The sequence below is a fragment of the Gopherus flavomarginatus genome, chromosome 2 (assembly GCF_025201925.1).
Source record: "Gopherus flavomarginatus isolate rGopFla2 chromosome 2, rGopFla2.mat.asm, whole genome shotgun sequence".
Classification (NCBI taxonomy): Eukaryota; Metazoa; Chordata; order Testudines; family Testudinidae; genus Gopherus; species Gopherus flavomarginatus.
The window spans coordinates 266305455-266324954 of record NC_066618.1 but is presented as its reverse complement, the minus strand read 5'-3'; the positions used below and the strand labels follow the sequence as shown (position 1 = coordinate 266324954).

The window sequence follows — 19500 nt, the reverse complement described above, 5'->3', positions numbered from 1 at the left end:
ACACCCTATATTAAAAAGGGTTAAGAAACATTACGGTTTAAAAATGGGTATTGCAAATATAAAGTAACTACAATATTTCTTCATTACAATTTTAACAGGCATACTTGCAGGACAATTATGCAGCAAATGTATTTTAAATATGGAAATATATTTGTATGATATACTGTACTGAAAAAGTTTCACAGTTCTTTATGTCAAAGTGTGTGCATGAAACCACTGATCTCCTAAACAGTAACTGCTCTGAAGCTCTATCCCAGGGCTCTGCAACCTTTCAGAAGTGGTGTGCCGAGTCTTCATTTATTCACTCTAATTTAAGGTTTCACGTGCCAATAATACATTTTAATGTTTTTAGAAGGTCTCTTTCTACAAGTCTATAATATATAACTAAACTATTGTTGTATATAAAGTAAATAAGGTTTTTTTAAATGTTTAAGAAGCTTCATTTAAAATTAAATTAAAATGCAGAGCCCCCTGGACCAGTGGCCAGGATCTGGGCAGTGTAAGTGCCACTGAAAATCAGCTCACATGCTGCCTTGGGCATGCATGCCATAGGTTGCCTACCTCTGTTCTATCTTCTCAAGAAAATGCAGATTTTAAGTGTCTAATACATCTCCACTGAGATCTTACTTTGTTTATTTCCCTCTTCAAAATATGATCTTTTAAAATAACCCAAGGAAAGAAACCCAAACTACATAAAAACTAATGTTGAGGATGAAACTTAATTACAGATAAAAAAAATTTAGAGATAAGAACGACACTATCTTCAACATACTAAATTATGGCTCAGCAGTGCAGTACTTATATAGACCACTGACTTCAGTGAAATCAGGGCTAATTTGGACAATATCTCGTATAATTCTAGGCACCCATGTCAGAATCCTTCAATACCTTGACATAATGGCTGCAAGTAGATGACAGATTCTGTAGTGCTCAATATCCTTATGTTTAGTAGGGGTTAAATTAACTTTAATACAGGTTAACATAGTCATTGTGTATCTTCTATATACTTTGTTAATATGAATTGTTCAATAATTAATCTGTGCTCTGAAACAGTTAAAAAAAACCCTCTGATATGTTATTAAAAGTGAAAGCATCAGTTTGGCTCACCAGACAAGGTAATTCTAAAGTAACAAGTTTAGTACCATTAATCTGTGCCTTGCATAACCGTTTCTAGACTGCTGCCATAGATGGACTGCTTGGAAAAGATCCAAAGAGCACTGATCATGAAAGCTTACAATGGCTTGATTTTAAGTGATTTGGTTGAGTAGCAATAAAGACTAACTACTAAAGGATGAAAAACAGTATAGCAAAGTCAACTCACTGGGCATCTACATACCAAGGTGTTATTATTCAGACCCATCTTCCCAGCAAAAGGCCCCCATGTTGTTCCAACCGGAAGCTGCTGCCGACTCTGAATCTTGCGCTCCCCATCCTTCTGGAACATCTCCAACTCTCCTGCAAACAAAGAAAACAAGCAACGTTTAGAGTACTGTACTTTCACTTGTACCTTGACAACAACCACCTCCGTCTTTGTGTTTGTTTTACACGAACAATGTTCTGAGGACCCATATAATGAGAATTAATTATGCTTGTCTGAAAAACAACTGATCTTGTCATCCTGAGAAAAAAACTAAACCTTTTTCCTTATAATTATATTCAAATTTGGGTTATAAAGTCCCATTTCTTTCTTGCATCTTTTCACACTCATTATATTTTGAAGGCATTTTTATTTGGTAAGTCTTTGAGAACGAGAGAGAATAACAGTTACTCAAGAGGCTTTGATCACATGCTGAGGAGGTGGTAATGGCTGCAGAAAGAAAAAGTACAATAGGAAGTACAACACTGGTGTTAACATCCTTCCTGTATTTCACTGTCACAAACAGCCAAATTCTGAAGTATTTACTCAAGCAAAATTTCTATTGGGCCACATTCTTTTCTCACTTACACCAGTGTAAATACAGGAGAACCCCACTGACTTCGGTGGGGCTCCTCTGGGTTTATACGGGTATATAGAGAAAAATAATTTGTCTCAACTAAAGTTTTGCCCGCGTTAGGGTTTCAGGATTTGACCTGAGATAACTAAGGCTAGTAGATCTAATGCCAATATATTTGCTCTAAAAAAAGTAAAAAACAGTGGGGGTCAAAAACTGTCACTTTTTATTTTATTTTCTTCCACTGGAAAAAAGTCACAATGCAACTCTGTGCCACTTTCTCTCACTTATAGAGAGGAATTAAAAAACTGAAATTATTATTTTTAAATGTGAAGTTACTAGCTTTCTTAAAATAACACTTTCAAAACTAAATGAAAGTATTACTTCATTTCACTGTTTAACTTCCCCTCTCACTGCTCTAGTGGGGAAAAGGTGCAGAAAAAGAGCGGGGGGGGGGAGAAAGTGGGCACTTTCCCAGAATTTTAAAACAAAAAAATATCAAAAATATTAAAAAATTGCAGGTTTTTTTCTGATGATTTTCCCTTTTACATTTTTATATGATACAAAAAACATTCCTTAAAACAATTTTGCCAAAAAATTGTTCCCATTTTTTGACAAATACATTTTTCAACCTACCGTTGCCCATCTGAGCTCTGGCCTCTATGAAGTTAGCTTTACTGGATGAAATCATTTCCATACTGAAGTCAATGGCAAAACTCACATTGACTTCAATGGGGCCAGAATTTCACCCTAAATGCTTCCCCTTTATGGTATGTCACATTCTTCCCTTCATATATTTATCAGCTATGACAGTAATTCTTGTCTTCCACATCAACATAATCCTTCCAATCAATTGCAAATAGTATTATATGAATCACAACTGTGATTTTTCACAAAGACCATAGATTCTGCCTACTCAATTACTAAACTGGATGCCTCTCCCAGATTTAGGGCTGGTGATGGTTACAAAATTGGCCTTGTGAGAGTGGGAATGAGGGGAATGAAAATCTCTTCCTTGCTGGCAAGCAATCCCACGGCTTTCAACACATCTCCCATAACTAGTCACCCATGTGAATCTCTGGATTTAGGATACATCCAGACTGTGGAGAAGGTTTTCCTTGTTCATGGGAATAAACCCTGACCATTTTCCAAAGAGCAGAATTGGTTACGGGCTCTGTTTCCAGGCAAAGACATCTGTATTTCAGTGGTGAATACTGCAGATTGCAAAACTACTCCATTAAATATTGTGGTCTATATCCTTCATATAAACTGGCACAAATCCAGTCAGCTATATTGGTTTACACCAGTTTATATATGTGAGAATAAGTATTCTTTATAATGACAGCTTCAGACATTTGCAAAGGTGATATATAAATTGGAAAGGTTAATTATGTAGCAATTATATCCAACATACATTTTATTTAAATTTCCATAGGAATACTGAGATAAATGAAAATAACTTTTAAACAATCTCTGTAAGATAATAAGAGATGGAGGGATTTTCTGAACTGCAGGTCAACATATTGAACATACACACGCACAGACACACACTGTAATATTTTCTAAATAAAGATGAAACCAGGAGCATTTGCTTGCTTTTTATACACTAAAAAAAGCCAGGTCTACGGACATGTCACATTTAACTGATACCCGAGGAATCATGAGAATCTTTGAAAACCCTTTTAAAAAATAATTCAGCCTCCCTTTCTGCCACTGACATTTTTCATCTGAAAAGGGTTCAGATTCAGTCAAACAGTGACTCCTTATCTGTACCTGTGGATTTACAACAGGCCTGTCTTTAAATGGATTAAGAACGACAAATTTAGGGCAGATCATCCAGTGATACCCAAACACCTAGCAAAGTTTTAAAGTGCACAAATTCATGCTCTCTTTTATTTAAAAAAGTAAGAATCCTAATATTAATGGTGACACGTTTCCGAGTGGTAGCTGTGTTAGTCTGTATCAGCAAAAAGAATGAGCAAGTACTCCTCGTTCTTTTTGCTAATATTAATTGTGTATCTTAAAAAGATGTTTAGGAAGGAAACAGGCATAAAAAACAGCAATCACTTTCCAAAATAATGGATGTTTTTTTCTTCCATGTTGACTACTGAACAGGTTACCATGTGCTTTCTCCCTCTTCCATTCTCCTTTGCTCTGTTATGCCTAAATGTGTGTTTTGGTGCAAACCATGGATTTCATCATTGCATTGCAGTTTTATACCAGTGTCACTCCAGTCTGAGTAACTCAGTAGTGAATCATGTCCAAGCTGTTTTAAAATGTGTTCTTCTAGGGTTATTATAATAGATGCCTAGTAGCAACTAGTGTAGTAAAGGCTGTGAAACACAGTGCATTATATCCCCCTCATTTCCCACACTCGTATCTTTTCAAAACAAGACACCTTGTGGGCTGAAATCTTCCATGCTTGGATTTACCTGAAGCATTTGTTTCAGCAGCCATTTTAAAGTTACAGATCAGTGGGGGTGGAGGGTAGGGGGGTGGAGTGGGGGGAGTGTTACATTTTATCCCATTGTAAACAAATGGTAACCATATTTTCTTTGAACAAGGATGAAACAAAAAACAAATAAAGTTTGATACCTGGCACAGTTCTTCTCACTCAGGATCTTTGCTTAACTTAGAGAAAAATGAAATTTAACACGTATTGACTTCAAAATCACCTCTGAGCAAGTTTGATATGCACCTATTAAGATTTTGTACCAGAACCTGTGTCCTTATCCCATTTGAGACAACACTAGATATTTTCCTCTGCTTGAGCAGAAAGGGCCAGATGTTGGCACTAAAGTTTGTAGGAGAAAGATAATAAATATTACTATTAGAAATCCTCCTCAAAACTGTCCTAAACGTTGAGGATGGGGGGGGGGGAATCAGAGTTTTAGGGTGTGTAGTGAGCCGGCGTGGCTCCCCTCCTCCCCGGAGAGGGTCAAGCCCTGCCGGAGGCCAGAGTGGGCAGAGCTACGGAGCTCTGAGCCCGCTCCTCAAAGGGTCAGGCGGCGACTCGGAACTATAAAAGCTGGCCCTCAGAGCTCAGTCAGGCCCCAACAGCCGGAGAGATCAGACGTACCGCAGGGAGCTCGAGACTGGGAGACTCCGGCGACCCAGGGGAACCGCCAGGACTGGCTCCCTCGTGCTCGCTACCGGGAGTAGTTACCTGAGCTTCCCCGTGCTCGCTATTTGGAGGAGCTGCCGGAGCCTCCCTGTGCTCGCTATCTGGAGGAGCTGCCAGAGCCTCCCCGCACTCGCTATCTGGAGGAGCTGCCGGAGTTTCCCCGCCCCTGCAACCCAGAGGAGCCGCCGGCGCTACCCCGCCCCTGCTACCCAGAGCAGCCGAAGGGGCTTCCCCGCGCCTGCTGCTACCTGGAGGAGCAGCTGGCACTACTCTGGCCCGACTATCCCGAGGAATTCCCGGACCTACCACCCAGCCCCGGTCGCGATGAGCCTATGCTTGTGGACCCTTCAGAGGCCGACTTTAGGACCTAGGTAGGTCCCGAGGGGGAGTACAGAAGCAGCCCGGGGGCAGCTGACCCCAGTCTGGCTGTGGAGTTGCCGGAGCCTATGTCAGTGTGTTGCGGTCAGGATCCCTCACTGACTGACCAGCAGAGTGACAGCCGCTGTTAGGACCCCGGGCTGGGACGCAGTGGAGTGGGAGGGCCTGCGTGCCCCCTGCCACCCCAGAGTAGGGTGGCAGACTCTCCCTCTCCCTGGCCTGAGGAGGCCGATAACTGTTACTGTTGCTCAGCCCTGACCAAAGGCCTGAGCTTACTGACTCAGCGTTTGCTGCCCCGCACTGACCTAGGGCTGAGCCTTTAAAACTGTTACTGTTGCTCAGCCCTGACGAAAGGCCTGAGCTTACTGACTCTTTATTTGTTACCCGCCCTGACATAGGGCTGGACCTTAATCTATTGCTAGTTCTACTCAGTCCTGACCCAGGCCTGAGCTTACTGATGTTGTGTTTGCTGTCTGCCTGGGTGTAGGGCCCGGTGCCTCGGGCTGGTACAGCAGCCCTGCCGGAGGGCCTGAGCCCCCTTGCCCGCTGGATGGACAAGCACCGCAAGGACCGCTGGGCTAGGTTCCCGGACCAACTGGAGTGGAGTGGGCCAGCGTGGCTCTCCTCCTCCCCGGAGAGGGTCGAGCCCCGGCCGCTCACATTTACACGGTGTCTGACATTTTACAATCTTCTATACATTTGAATGTCTGTGTAGAGTGAAAGATACCAAAACTGTGGCAAGGAAGGGATCAAACTTGTGAGATGAAAGAGCAATGGCTCTCCTGTAGTCCCTGTCTTGCTTGTCTGTGGCATATTTCCCTTAGATCTAAGCAAGTGACTTCAGAGTTATGGCCCAGCAGCAACTTTGTGGATCTCAGAGGAGACTATGTTAAGAAGAAAATCTGCATTTTAATATGAATTGAAATGGAGCCCCCTAAACCTCACTCTAACCGAAGAGTTTGGGTCAGTCATGACAATACAAAATGGAGGTAGGGGGCATGGTGCTCTGAGAAGCTGCTATCCTTTCCCTGACTGGGCTACTCAGAATCTCCCCAGCTGACCACCTAACACATTGCAGAGAAGAGAAGAAACACTCTGGTTATTCTATTGTGTGATTACCAGGAAGGAGTAGGAATCCTGGGCACAATGGTATAAGAGCTTGACAGGCACTGCCTTTCCTTAGGGAAGTCCCTGGCAAAGTAACACTCCCTTCCCCACCCAGCCACCAAGGGGAAAAGGGGAACAGCTCTCTGATTCTGTACTCTAGCCCAAAGGAAGTGGAATATTCTATGCGCAATGTGCTGTTTACAATTTCTGACTATTCATAATCTTTACTGGACAACTTTGAGATGGAACTAATGTATATTTTGACACTTAATAACAAGTGATAACAAGCACAATTCATACACAGATGTCAAGAATATAGTATCTGAATGCATCATGACTAGTATGCCAAATTTTAATATCAGACTGATAGTTATATTTTTCTGTATTCATTCAGCAATGCATCCCCAGACCTGCTAATTGTCCTATTGAGAAGTACAGTAGAGAGCATAAGTACAGGGAAATAGATTTCCCACCTTTAAGGTTTGTAAATTAGGTATTAATTGGAATTAATGGACATTTCAGTTTTTGTGATATTTACTTCACTTTTCTTTGCTGTACAGCAACTTACTTTTTGCAGCTTGTTCTTCAAGAACATCCTTATTTCCAGCTTGCTGAGTAAGTTTATACAAAATATTTGAGACACATTGTATGTGCTAATCAATTTTGGTAAAAGATAATGTTGTTAGTGCTGTGGGCTGTTTCTCTTATCTTGTTGATATAGCATACTTTTAAAGCCTGTGATTACTCAAAGACTTATGATAGCTGCACTGCAAAAGAAGCCCCAAGTCATGACTCACTAGTACAGCTACAAAACATCCCATGGCTTTTAAGATATCAGGCCACCTTGGTGGATCTTGGGCCGGAATTAATGGACTCTATTGTAGGAAATTCTTTCCTATGTGTAGATGTTGTAAGGGATGTCCCTAAATCCCTATTAATTAAGGGGAAAATGTTCTATGCTTTTCAGTAAATCATATCCCACTTTTTTATAACTTCAGAAAACATGTAGTGTTTTGTATAACAGTGATACCCAGTAGCAGTTATTGGTCCTCTACAGGATTTGACCGTGGTTTCAAATATCAGAGGAATCCAAGTACAGTACACATAGTACAGTAAATGGTATTTTCTGGACACAGTAACAACTGGCTTTCATTCCATCTGCCCACATTCTAGAGTAAGAAAACAAGGGTGCACACAGCTGAAGATGAATAACAGGCAGCACCTGTTTGGCACAGTTACTCTACTCATAAATAATTTTGCCTGCATCTATATGTTTAAAATATTGAAAACATTGCAGGAAAGTACTTGGCAACCTAATGGTAATAACCTTTATCGGAATAGCCTTATAACAGGAGGCCACTTAGCAAAAGAGTATGGGCCAGATCTTCCTCTGGTGTAAATGGATGGTGGTTCACTAACTCCACTGGAGCTCTGCCAGCTTCCACCAGCTAAGTATCTTGTCCTATATGGGTATATTTCTTCATGTCTGAGAAAGACTGTAAGATTGTGGAATCAAATATGGATAGCCCTGAAGTCACACTGAGTTCAAAAAGCTCTCAAAGATTGTTGAAATCCTCAACCTCTGACAAAGCCAGCCAAGGTGCCTGAAGTATGGCATACAGTACCTCTCACTGGTCTACAATGTAACCATTGGATAGCCGCCTGCGTGGTTACATCCAGTAACAGTTTGAGAGGGACGTTTAACTGGTGATTCTCTCCACTACAAAAATGAAGCTAAGCTACTGTGCACACCTTTGAATACTGTAAAAAAAAATGGTTCCCCACCTTCTCGTAACTGCTGTTTTTCAATATGTGTTGCTCATGTCCATTTCAATTAGGTGTGTGCGTAACATGGGCACAGTCATTGGAAGGCTTTTTCCCCTAGCAGCACCTGCCGGTTTAGCTGTGGAGCCCCCTGGAGTGGCGCTCACATGGCGGTAAATATAGGTCCTTGTCGACCCACTGCCTCTTCATTTCTTTCTTGCCAGCTACTCCGACAGAGGGGAAGGTGAGTGGGTCTTGGAATGGATATGAGCAATACATCTCTAAGAACAACAGTTACAAGAATGTGAGTTACTGTTTTTAATTCTCTGAGTGCTTGCTCACGTTGATTCCAGTTAGGTGACTTCCAAACCCTAACTAGGAGGTGGGGTCAGAGTTCATGGAATCACTGACTGGAGCACCGCTCTGCCGAATGCAGCATTGTCTCTGGTGTGATGGCTGATAGTATAATGAGAGGTGAAAGCGTGAACTGAGGACCACATCGCCACCCTGCAGATCTCCTGGATCAGGATTTGGGTGAGAAATGCTGCCAAGGAGGTCTGCTCTCTTGTGGAATGTGCCCTTAGTGCAGGGGCTGGAACCTTTGCCAGATCATAGTATGCCCATAGTATGTGATCCATGATGAAATTCTGTGTGATGAGAGCGGGAGGCCATTCATTCTATCCACAACTACCATGAACAACTGGTTCGACTTACAGAATGGCTTTGTGCATTCAATGTAAAAGGTCATCGCTCTTCAAACATCCAAGGAGTGTAGCCTTTGTTCTCGGCTATCCACGTGAGGCTTAGGATAAAAGACTGATAGGAAAATTTCCTGACTGGTATGGAAGTGGTATACAACTTTTTGGGGAAAGGCTGGATGAGGCCTAAGTTGCACCTTATCCTTATAAAAAATGGTATAAGGAGGATTAGAAGTTAGGGCTTTAAACTCCGATGCTCTCCTTGCTGACATAATGGTGACTAGGAAGGCCAACTTCCATGATAGGTAGAGCAATGAACAAGTCACCAGGGGTTCAAAGAGGGGCCCCAACAGTCTGAACACTACCAGGTTGAGATCCCACACCGGGACTGGTGGCCTAACCTGCCTGTCTAGACCTTTCAGGAAACAACTGACCATTAGGTTGGCGAAGACTAAACATCCAGCTGCTCCCGGGTGGAAGGTTGATATGCCTGCCAGGTGGACTTTGAGAGGCCCTGCTGTTTTAGGTGTAGTAAGTAGTCTAAGATGAGCGGTATGGGCACCTATGTCGGGGAAGTGCGAACCTGAGAACATCAAATAGGACCTCCCTAATGGGCTCGGAGCATAGGAGCTCCACTGGGTTTAGCCAATGAAGCTTACAAGCGGTGAAGTGGAGAGACTCGAGATTGGGATGATGAAGGTGACTGTGGTCTTGGGTAACCAAGTCCAGAAGCAAGGGCAACGAGATTAGAGCATCCATCGACAGTTCCAGGAGTGTGGTATACCAGTGTTGGCGAGGCCACCTTGTCCCTGTGGATCTTGAGCAGAACCTTGTAGACGAGTGGAAATGGTGAGAATGTATACAATAGATGGTCCATCCATGGGAGGAAGAACGCATCCATGGGAGAACCCAGACTGTCATTCCAGAAGGAACAGAACCAAGGGCATTTTCTGTTGCTCTTCGTGGTGAACAGGTCGATTTGGAGAACTCCCCACCTGTGGAAAATGTAGTGCACTATGTCTGGGCGGATAGACCACTCGTGATTGTGGAAGGATCTGCTGAGATAGTCTGCCAGCTCATTCTGAGAACCTAGGAGGTCAGGTGAATAGAGTGGGCTATGAAGAAGTCCCAAAGCATGAGCGCTTCCCCACATAGGGGAGAGGAATGTGCCCTCCCTGCTTGTTTATATAAAACATCAAAGTTGTGTTGTCATCATGATCCCTGCGCACTTCCCTTGCAAATGGGCCTGGAAGGTTTGGCATGCCAGTTGGACCACTCTCAGCTTCTTGATGATGACATGGAGTGAGAGCTTATCTTGTGACCAGAGACCTTGGGTCTGGAGTTTCCTCAGGTGAGCACCCCATCCCAACGTTGACGCATCTGTCACCAGGGACAGAGAGGGCTGGGGCTTGTCAAAGGGAACTCCCTCACACAACTCCTGTGGGTTGAGCCACCAATGAAGAGACTCGAGAACTGCCATGGGAGGGTGACCACCTTGTCCAGACTATCACGCCCTGGCCAATAGGCTGACGCCAGCCAAACTTGGAGATGCCTGAGCCTGAGCTTCACATGTTGTTCCATGTATGTACATGCCGCCATGTGGCCGAGGAGTTTCAAGCAAGCCCTTGCTGTGGAGGCGGGGTACTGCTTGAAGCTTTGATTTATGTCTGTCATTGAAACTATGAAAACAAGGGGAAGCACTTGCGTAGGCAAGTGACTGCAGTTCCAATGACTGTCACTGGTGGTAAGAAGGAACTGAAGAGGCAGAGGGTTGGCAGGGACCTATATTCACCACCATTAGGGCACCACTCCAGGGGGCCCCACAGCCGACCCGATGGGTGCTGCTAGGGGAAAAACCTTCCAATGACTGTGCTCGTGGCACGTGCACATATAATTGGAATCAACATGATCAAGCATTCGAAGAAGAACACAATGAATTTACATAAAAGACATGGTGTCCCATTTATGCTGTTGCAATTCCTCTCAGAACAAGGTATAGCTCAGCATATAAAACGATCATGCACTTGCCTGATGGACTAAAAGTGCCTTATTGGGATGCCGCTTCTAAATTCTCCATCCTCAACTCTCAAGTCTCTGAGACACAACACACACTAAACTACAGTTTTGAACATAAACTTGAAATACGATGTTCTCTATTCAAGTACTCCAGCTAAAACCTGATAAATCAGGCTAGCCATGCAGTGATCTTATCCTTTCTGACTCTTTAATAAATTGAACCTTGTAAGTTCACGCTGTTGGAAGTTGTCACTAAATGAAATTGTGACCTTATCCGATGCGTGAACTTATCCTGCTGACAACTACATTTATTGTGTGGATAAGAAAGCGAAAAAAAAACAACCAACTTTTGATAATTGTGATCTTAGCCATATGTAACTTTAAGAGATGGGATCTTTTTGATGTTCCATTAATGATTAGCTATGATCAGACCCTCTACTCAGAGAAAAACATTCTCCATAGGTAAGTGCCACAGACAGTGGAAGACAGTATTAAAAGTGCATGAAGAGGTACTGGGTGACAGCAGTGAATCAGAAGCTATTAGCCTAACACAAAGAGCTTTGAATTAGCTTGTAATTGCACTGGAAAAGATAACATAATGGAGGTGGCAAAACAGAAACATTCCCTTTTCACAGGATTCATTCAGCAGCTGAAAACCCTAAAACAAGTAACTGGAAATCTATGCACTAGTAACCTAAAGCACACTAAGTCACAGCACTCCTTGATTAATGCATAAAATTCCCCTTTGCCATATCGACTGGAAGTTATCATAACTAATACTGAAGAACATCAGTTGATAAGGTTATTAATAGAGATATGATATGAAAATGCCCAATTGTCTGTTACAATGTTTGTCTGTCAAGTACTAAATATATTGTTGCTTAATTCAGTTTAAATATGAAAGTGAGCTCACACGTCTCAATAACTGATAGCACTGTATTCCACTCTGAAGTGTATTAGCTCTGGAATCAGGGGACTTGGCAGGTGTTACAGTAGGATCTATTTCACAGCACTACAAAATCTACTGTGGGATACATACAGCTGCTGTGGCTGTCACATTAGAAACGGTGTTAAATACGCATGAGGAAGGGTCACAGTAGGGTTCAAACAGAACTAGGCTAAATCATTATTGATCTTTAAAAAACAAACAAACTAAAGTTACTTTTCTAAGAAAAGTACACTAACTACTAATATTACATACCTACTAACCCTGCCAACTTTCCTTCATCCTGGTGATGCCCCCACAATCCTGCTGACCTAATGGTAAGGGTGGAAACAATGAAAATGCTTCTCTTTTTTCCATAATACATATACTTTTGCTTCTGCTTATCTGTCTTTAGTACCCTCATGGCCAGATCCATTCTCTCTCTCACTCACCTAGCTCCTGCAGGAGGAGGAAGCATATTTGCTCATGTACTTCCTTCATCTATTCTGTAAGGCTCTCCTCCTCCACAATATGAGCCCCAGGAAGAAAAGGAAGTGAAACAATGTCAGGGGGCAGGTAGGGAAAAGACCAGGTAGAGAGAGCCTGCGAAGAGTGTTGGGGAAAGCACAGAAGGGGAGAAAAAAGGGATGGATAGAATCAGGAGAGAGGGCAAATGAGGTGAGATAAACTGGGCTTGGTGAGGGGTGAAAGGGAGCCCCTGGAAAACAAGGAGATTGAGGGTGGTGAGAAAGAACCTGGGGGACAGAAAGAGTGAGCTGCATTTATGAAGGGGGAATGCGTAGGTGGCAGGAAGAAAGAGCCCGAGTAAGGGAAAACAGATTTTATGAAGTATAGGAATGAGGGAACACATATATACATATGTATGCAAAATACATGTGTGCTTGTCTGTCTATACATCTATATAGGTACATACTTAACTATTCTTACTGCCCACCAATTAATTTATTACTCAAAATATATGTAAGCTGTTTTAATTACCGTAAAATAAGCCACCAAAAATACAAATATTTCCCAGCCTAGCAGCTTAACTGAACTCTGATTAAACCAAACTCTTTGTGAAGTGTACCTAGGTCATGCCCTCCAACAGTTGTTTACCTAAGGCATATATCTGAAATTATAATTTTTCTGAAAGGTTTACATCTCTGAAACCTTCAGAAATTCAGACTTCTACTCTATTTGAAAAATATAACCACCTTACACTTGTTGATATATAATAAAATCAATATAAGTGAAGGAAATAAAAACTTTACATTTACAGTGTACCTCAGATTCAGATAATCTCAAAACTGTTTACATTCACACAAAAAAGTGAGATCACTTGGTCACCACTGAGACGCAGCCACCTCTGGGGTGAAACATGAAAACCATGTTGCTTCAGCAACATAACAGTTCTGAAAGAGGGAAAATTAAGCAAACCATCTCCAGCTTCAAATATTAATACCGTTCAGAGCATGCCCCTACTCTGGTAAAAATTCCATGTCAATTTTAAAATTATCACAAATTCTCAGAGCTTTTGTTTCATATCTCACTTCAAGGATTCAGCAGAGAAGATGACTTACTACTAAAAACATAGATACTGCTATACCATATATTAATAATCACTCATCAACTGTATCAATACAATCGATTTTAGGGATGGATCCAAACCATTTCAAAAGTATTTCTTAGCTGTCAAAGTCAGAAAGGAAGAGGAACCGCTGAAATTATGAAAATTGCTGGCTACAGTTCGGTCAACCCCTTGAGTGCAGCAGCCTCTTTTATAGTTGTAACAGGAATATTTTCTTCATTTGGACAATTTTGTTCAGTTTTGAGAAATCTACTCAAAGAAGGAAAAGTAAGAAATATATACATTCTAGTGTAAGGAATGAACAAAAATCATCCAGCAAATGAAGATGTTTATACTAAGAAAACCTGATAATCCTAGTGAATAACAAAGATCAGTTCAGCTGTTTCAAAGTCATTACAGTAAATTTATTTTTTCTTAATCAGTTACTTATAATATGACACATGGTTTAGTAGCAGTAAAACCTCTTCTACTGAACAGAGGCTGAAAATATTGTGACTGGGAGAATGGCAGTCATCTTAGGATGTATTTCATACAATTCTGCCAATTTTATTCATAATGGGTAAAATCAATGAGAAAGTTAATGGGACTTAGGTTCCTACATCACTACGGTGTTTTGAAAAGTTTATGCAATGTTTTATTTAAAAGGACACATGTATCATACAATCATAGAATATCAGGGTTGGAAGGGACCTCAGGAGGTCTTCTAGTCCAACCCCCTGCTCAAAGCAGGACCAAACCCCAAATAAATCATCCCAGCCAGGGCTTTGTCAAGCCTGACCTTAAAAATCTCTAAGGAAGGAGATTCCACCACCTCCCTAGGTAACCCATTCCAGTGCTTCACCACCCTCCTAGTGAAAAAGTTTTTCCTAATATCCAATCTAAACCTCCCTCACTGCAACTTGAGACCATTACTCCTTGTTCTGTCATCTGGTACCACTGAGAACAGTCTAGATCCATCTTCTTTGGAACCTCCTTTCAGGTAGTTGAAAGCAACTATCAAATCTCCTCTCATTCTTCTCTACTGAAGACTAAATAATCCTAGTTCTCTCAGCCTCTCCTCATAAGTCATGTGCTCCAGCCCCCTAATCATTTTTGTTGCCCTGCACTGGACTCTTTCAATTTTTTCCACATCCTTCTTGTAATGTGGGGCCCAAAACTGGACACAGTACTCCAGATGAGGCCTCACCAATGCTGAATAGAGAGGAATGATCACGTCCCTCGATCTGCTGGCAATACCCCTACTTATACAGCCCGAAATGCCGTTAGCCATCTTGGCAACAAGAGCACACTGTTGACTCATATCCAGCTTCTTGTCCACTGTAACCCCTAGGTAACCAGTGTTCCAGTATTGGCCATATTGTGTCCTTGCTGAGGCCAGTGCATCCCACGGATGAACCCGGGGCACTGTATCTCAGGGAGGAACAAAGCCTCGCAGATCTGGCCACATCATGACACAGGATAAGTACACACCTTGCACCACCCCTTAGAAGGGGACAGTATGTGCTCCCTTCTGCAGCCAATAAGCTCTAATGAATTTCATGGAAAGAGACTAGAACCATGGCCCTGTCCCTTTTGTTCTGTCTTGAACCCTAGAGAGCACTGACAAGCAGATGCTGCACTCAGAAGAGAACAGGAACTAGAGCTGTAGATGGTCACAGCACAGGGGGCACCTGTGCAGGAGCTAGTCACATTCTGACACCAGGTATGTCAAGCACCTTCTTCTGATGACGACAATTGCACAGACATGCAATGTGTGTGCACTGATTAATCATAACTAGGGACCTACCTAATTCACGGCCATGGAAAACACATCACGGACCATAAAATCTGGTCTTTTGTGTGCTTTTACCCTATACTATACAGATTTCAAGGGAGAGACTGGTGTTTCTCAAATTGAGGGTCTGACCCAAAAGGGAGTTAGTTGCAGAGGGGTCTTCAACGCTATTTTAGGAGGGCTGTGCTATTGCCACCCTTACTTCTGCGCTGCTGCTTCAGAGCTGTGTGGCTGGAGAGTGGCGACTCCTGACTGAGGGCCCAGCTCTGCATGTAGCAGTGCAGAAGTAAGGATGGCAATACCATACCATCCTTACTTCTGCACTGCTGCTAGCAGAGTCTCTGCCTTCAGAGCTGGACTCCCGGCCAGCAGCCGCTGCTTTCCAGATGCCCAGCTCTGAAGGCAGCGCTGCCGCCAGCAGCAAAACAGAAGTAAGGGTAGCAATATTGCAACCCCCCCTACAATAATCTTGTGGTTCCCCTCCATAACTCCTTTTTGGGTCAGGACCCCTACAATTACAACACCCGTGAAACTTCAGATTTAAATAGCTAAAATAATTAAATTTATTTTTTTTTAAATCTTATGACCATGAAATTGATCAAAATGGACCATGAATTTGGTAGGGCCTAATCATAACTGAATGGAGCAATCCATTCATCTATATGATTATATAACCACTTTTAGGCTTCTTCAGCCCTTGAGACAGATGATTAAGTTAAGATGTAGGGTTTAAATAGAAATGGACCACTGTTTTAAAGTCCTGATCCTAAGATGAATGACTCCAGAGTTCAGGAGTATATGGATCCAGGGTTTTAGTTCAGCCTGCCATGAGAGTCGTCTGAATGTTAAGGGTGCTCACATCTGGGGATTGAAAGAGAATCAGATCCTGGGTCTATCTTTAAGAGTTGACGTCTAAATCTTATCAAAGAAGAAAAAGGAAGTCTGGGATTTATTTAATCATTGTATGAGATAGACTGGGGACAAAAGTCAATCTCACTGTTCAACGGATGTGTTTACTAACTACACAGAAACAACAAAAGTGGGGGTAGAAATGCTTAAGATAATATTTAGAAGTAACAGCAGCCTGTGCTGTTGAAGAGTCCTCACTGTGATTTCTCTTGTGAGGGTTAATGTAAACTCCGCTTTTACATTGATACTTCAAACTGGCAAAGAAGTTTCTCAATTATATTGTGACACTGTACAGACCCAGCGAGCAGAGTAGGTACTTTATCCCAGTTACATGTAGTTTGTGCAACATTGCTCACTCTCTCCAACACAAATGCACATGACACGGAAATGCCAGACTTGGCAAGAGCAGGCTCATGATATAACTGAAGAGGGTTTTCTTGATAAGATCATCATCTGCTGCTGGACTCTTGGGTTTGCTCCTTTCCTCAGCAGAGGAGCAGCTGCCCCTGATAAGTGTCCCTTTGTGTGGAGATTCTCTTCTGATACATGCAGAGACATTTAATCCCCATGCCTGTTTGTTTTGTTAGTTGCTTCATGTAGCTGTAATACAACAACAGGTATATGGCGCTTTTTGTGTAAAGCACTAAGTAAATGATGCACAGTTTTACAAACTAAGCAAACATAGCTCAGGCTCACACCTTCATTTTCTAAAAGAGAAACAACCCCGCACAAAGAAAGTTAAACACTTTGTCTTCACATGCATAAATCTTGCATTAAGAACTCTGGAATCCTTTGGGATGAAATGTGTTATTATTCTTTTACATGTTATTATAAGTAATATATAATGTATACATGTTTGTTGCACTAGGACACATTTTCATTTTTTCTTACTTTAAAAAAAATGTTGGGTGTCAAGATACTCTGTCGTATCATAAGCATGGTGGTTTGAAGCCACATAACACTCTTAGCTTAACATAGAAATCTATCAATGTTAGACTTTAAAAAAACATATAATTAACATTATGGAATGTTTAAATGTATCAAAATGTATTGGAAAATATTCCATTTAGCACTGAAAGTCAGAGCAATGAGATCAACTCTGAGTGTATCCATGGTGTCTTCTCAGTTTACGGTACTTACACTTAGAGATAAAAGGATCTATTTTCATCTTTCATTTGTGTATCAGAACAGATGAATTTATTTGTTCACTAACAGATATGCATGTTCAGAACTGTAAGCCTACCGCTTTGATACAGACTTCCAACACTCAGAACACATGTAGGGTGACCAGATGTCCCGATTTTATAGGGACAGTCACAATTTTTTTCTTATATAGGCTCCTATTACTCCCCACCCCTTCCCAATTTTTCACTCTTGCAGTCTGGTCACCCTAAACACGACTGGACAACCAAAAATATAAATTTAGCAGGGAAACTGATGCTCCAGTATTTTTTTTCTCCTTGTAAAAAGTTCTACAGCTTTCTGAAAGAGACTCAGTACCAAGGAAAAAGAACAATTGAAAAGAAGGAGCTAACTGCATCAGAGTTTAGTATGGTCATCCACAAGATCCAGTTACCATAGGTCACAGTGGAGAGAAGGGCTGGGATAAAGGGAGATTGAATGCCATGCTCCATTCTGTATACAGTTCCATTCATTATAAGAATAATTTATATGAAAAGTACAATTATTATAAATAGAGATGAATGTAGTATAAATATAATGTACAACACCAGAATTTAGATTAATCATTTATTTTCATTTGCTGGGGATGGCCAGACAAAACAGACACATGGCTCCGCACTGCTCCAGCACTCATGAGTTATGTGCTTATCTACAAGTTCTATGATGAAGTACCAGCAGTGGCCAACATAGTTTTTTCCCACTCTCACCTGGCAAGGAGACTGTGACGTCTTCTTTTGGATACAGATTGCATTACCCATATACTTGGCTTTAATAACTCAATTTAGATTACTGCTGTGCACTCTACATGCAGCTACACTTTAAATCAGACTTTAATGGTGGTGCAGAAAGAATCAGAGTATCTAACTATGGGTGAAACACACCCCTGTTCAGAGGACTGGTGCAAGGCCTATGCACTACTTAAATGACACTATGAGGCTTACATAGGATTTAACTAGCACAGAGGCCTTGCACCAGCCATCTGCATAGGATGAACTTGATAACACAAATAAACCCAACCAAGCCAACAAAACTATTCACATGAGTAAGAAAAGAATTCAGCTCACTATGTGACCCCTAGGTAAATCAGCTATTCACTCTGGGTGAGATCCACAAAAGAGCATAGGCACCTACATCCAACATTTAGGCACCGCTAAGATCATCAAACTGCTGGTCAGATGCCACATAAGCCTGCGGGTGTCTAAATCTCCACTGTTAAAGTTCACTTGGTGCCTACATTTCTGCTAAAGAGCTAATGCACAGCCATGTCAATGTAGGCACTCAGATTGCTATCTCATGCGTATGTCCCACTGGGATCCTCAAACGAGGCATTCCCCAACTTGTCTTGCCCGTGTGGGCCCAATCTGATAGATGTCCTCACACAAAATAGCCACACTCCTCTCTCTGGTATTTCCTACTTGCTAGTTTAGGTAGCTCCCCGCTCACCATGCTCGCTTTTTTTGTGGAACTCATTCTTAGGCATTTAACTCTCTCCATACATTGTACAGAGAGTCTAGTACCTGAACCTGGGGCTGTGGATTCTATTGGATAGCAAAGGACCCAAAAGTTAGGCACTGCATCATTCAGCATTACAATGCCCAAGTCCCTCAGTGGATCTAGCCCTCTGTGCCTCAGTTTACTTACCTGTAATGAGGAGTTTCATCAGTGTTGTAAGGCTTTGTAAAGCAATCGGAGACCCTTCAAAGAAAGGCATTACAAAAGTACAGCATTCAAAACAACATTAGCCTGAGTGATGGCAAAATGCATCTGTTTTTTTTTTAATTTCTTCAGCAAATCCCCATGACTCCCAATGAAAAAACTCTCTGTGTCCAAGATGTCTCTCTGTAGTTCTAATGTGCCCATATTATCATGCTGAAAAGACTTGTCCAAGGTCTCAGAGACAGTAGCCAAGCTGGAAATAGGATTCTTTATTTCACTTCCTCTCTTTCCCATGGGACACAAGGATTCTGCAAACATAAGCATTTCAATTCTAGAAGTAGTAGACTATTGCTGGAAAAATGCAGTAATAAAGCTGATAGTGTCAAATGAGATCAAAGGAATGTCAATGGGACACAAAATATATGTCCTTCAGAACGGTTTAGCGCTT

At 41.9% G+C, this 19500-nt stretch overlaps 1 protein-coding gene across 3 annotated transcripts in view; it reads right to left on the bottom strand.

Annotated features, from left to right (window-relative positions):
- ZFPM2 (zinc finger protein, FOG family member 2) overlaps positions 1–19500 on the bottom strand; it is a 482727-nt gene that overhangs the window by 219706 nt on the left and 243521 nt on the right. For all 3 annotated transcript variants that reach the window (XM_050940635.1, XM_050940638.1, XM_050940636.1), the window contains one exon: positions 1337–1455. In XM_050940635.1, the coding sequence (XP_050796592.1) occupies positions 1337–1455 (119 nt within the window). The remainder of the gene's footprint in view (positions 1–1336; positions 1456–19500) is intronic.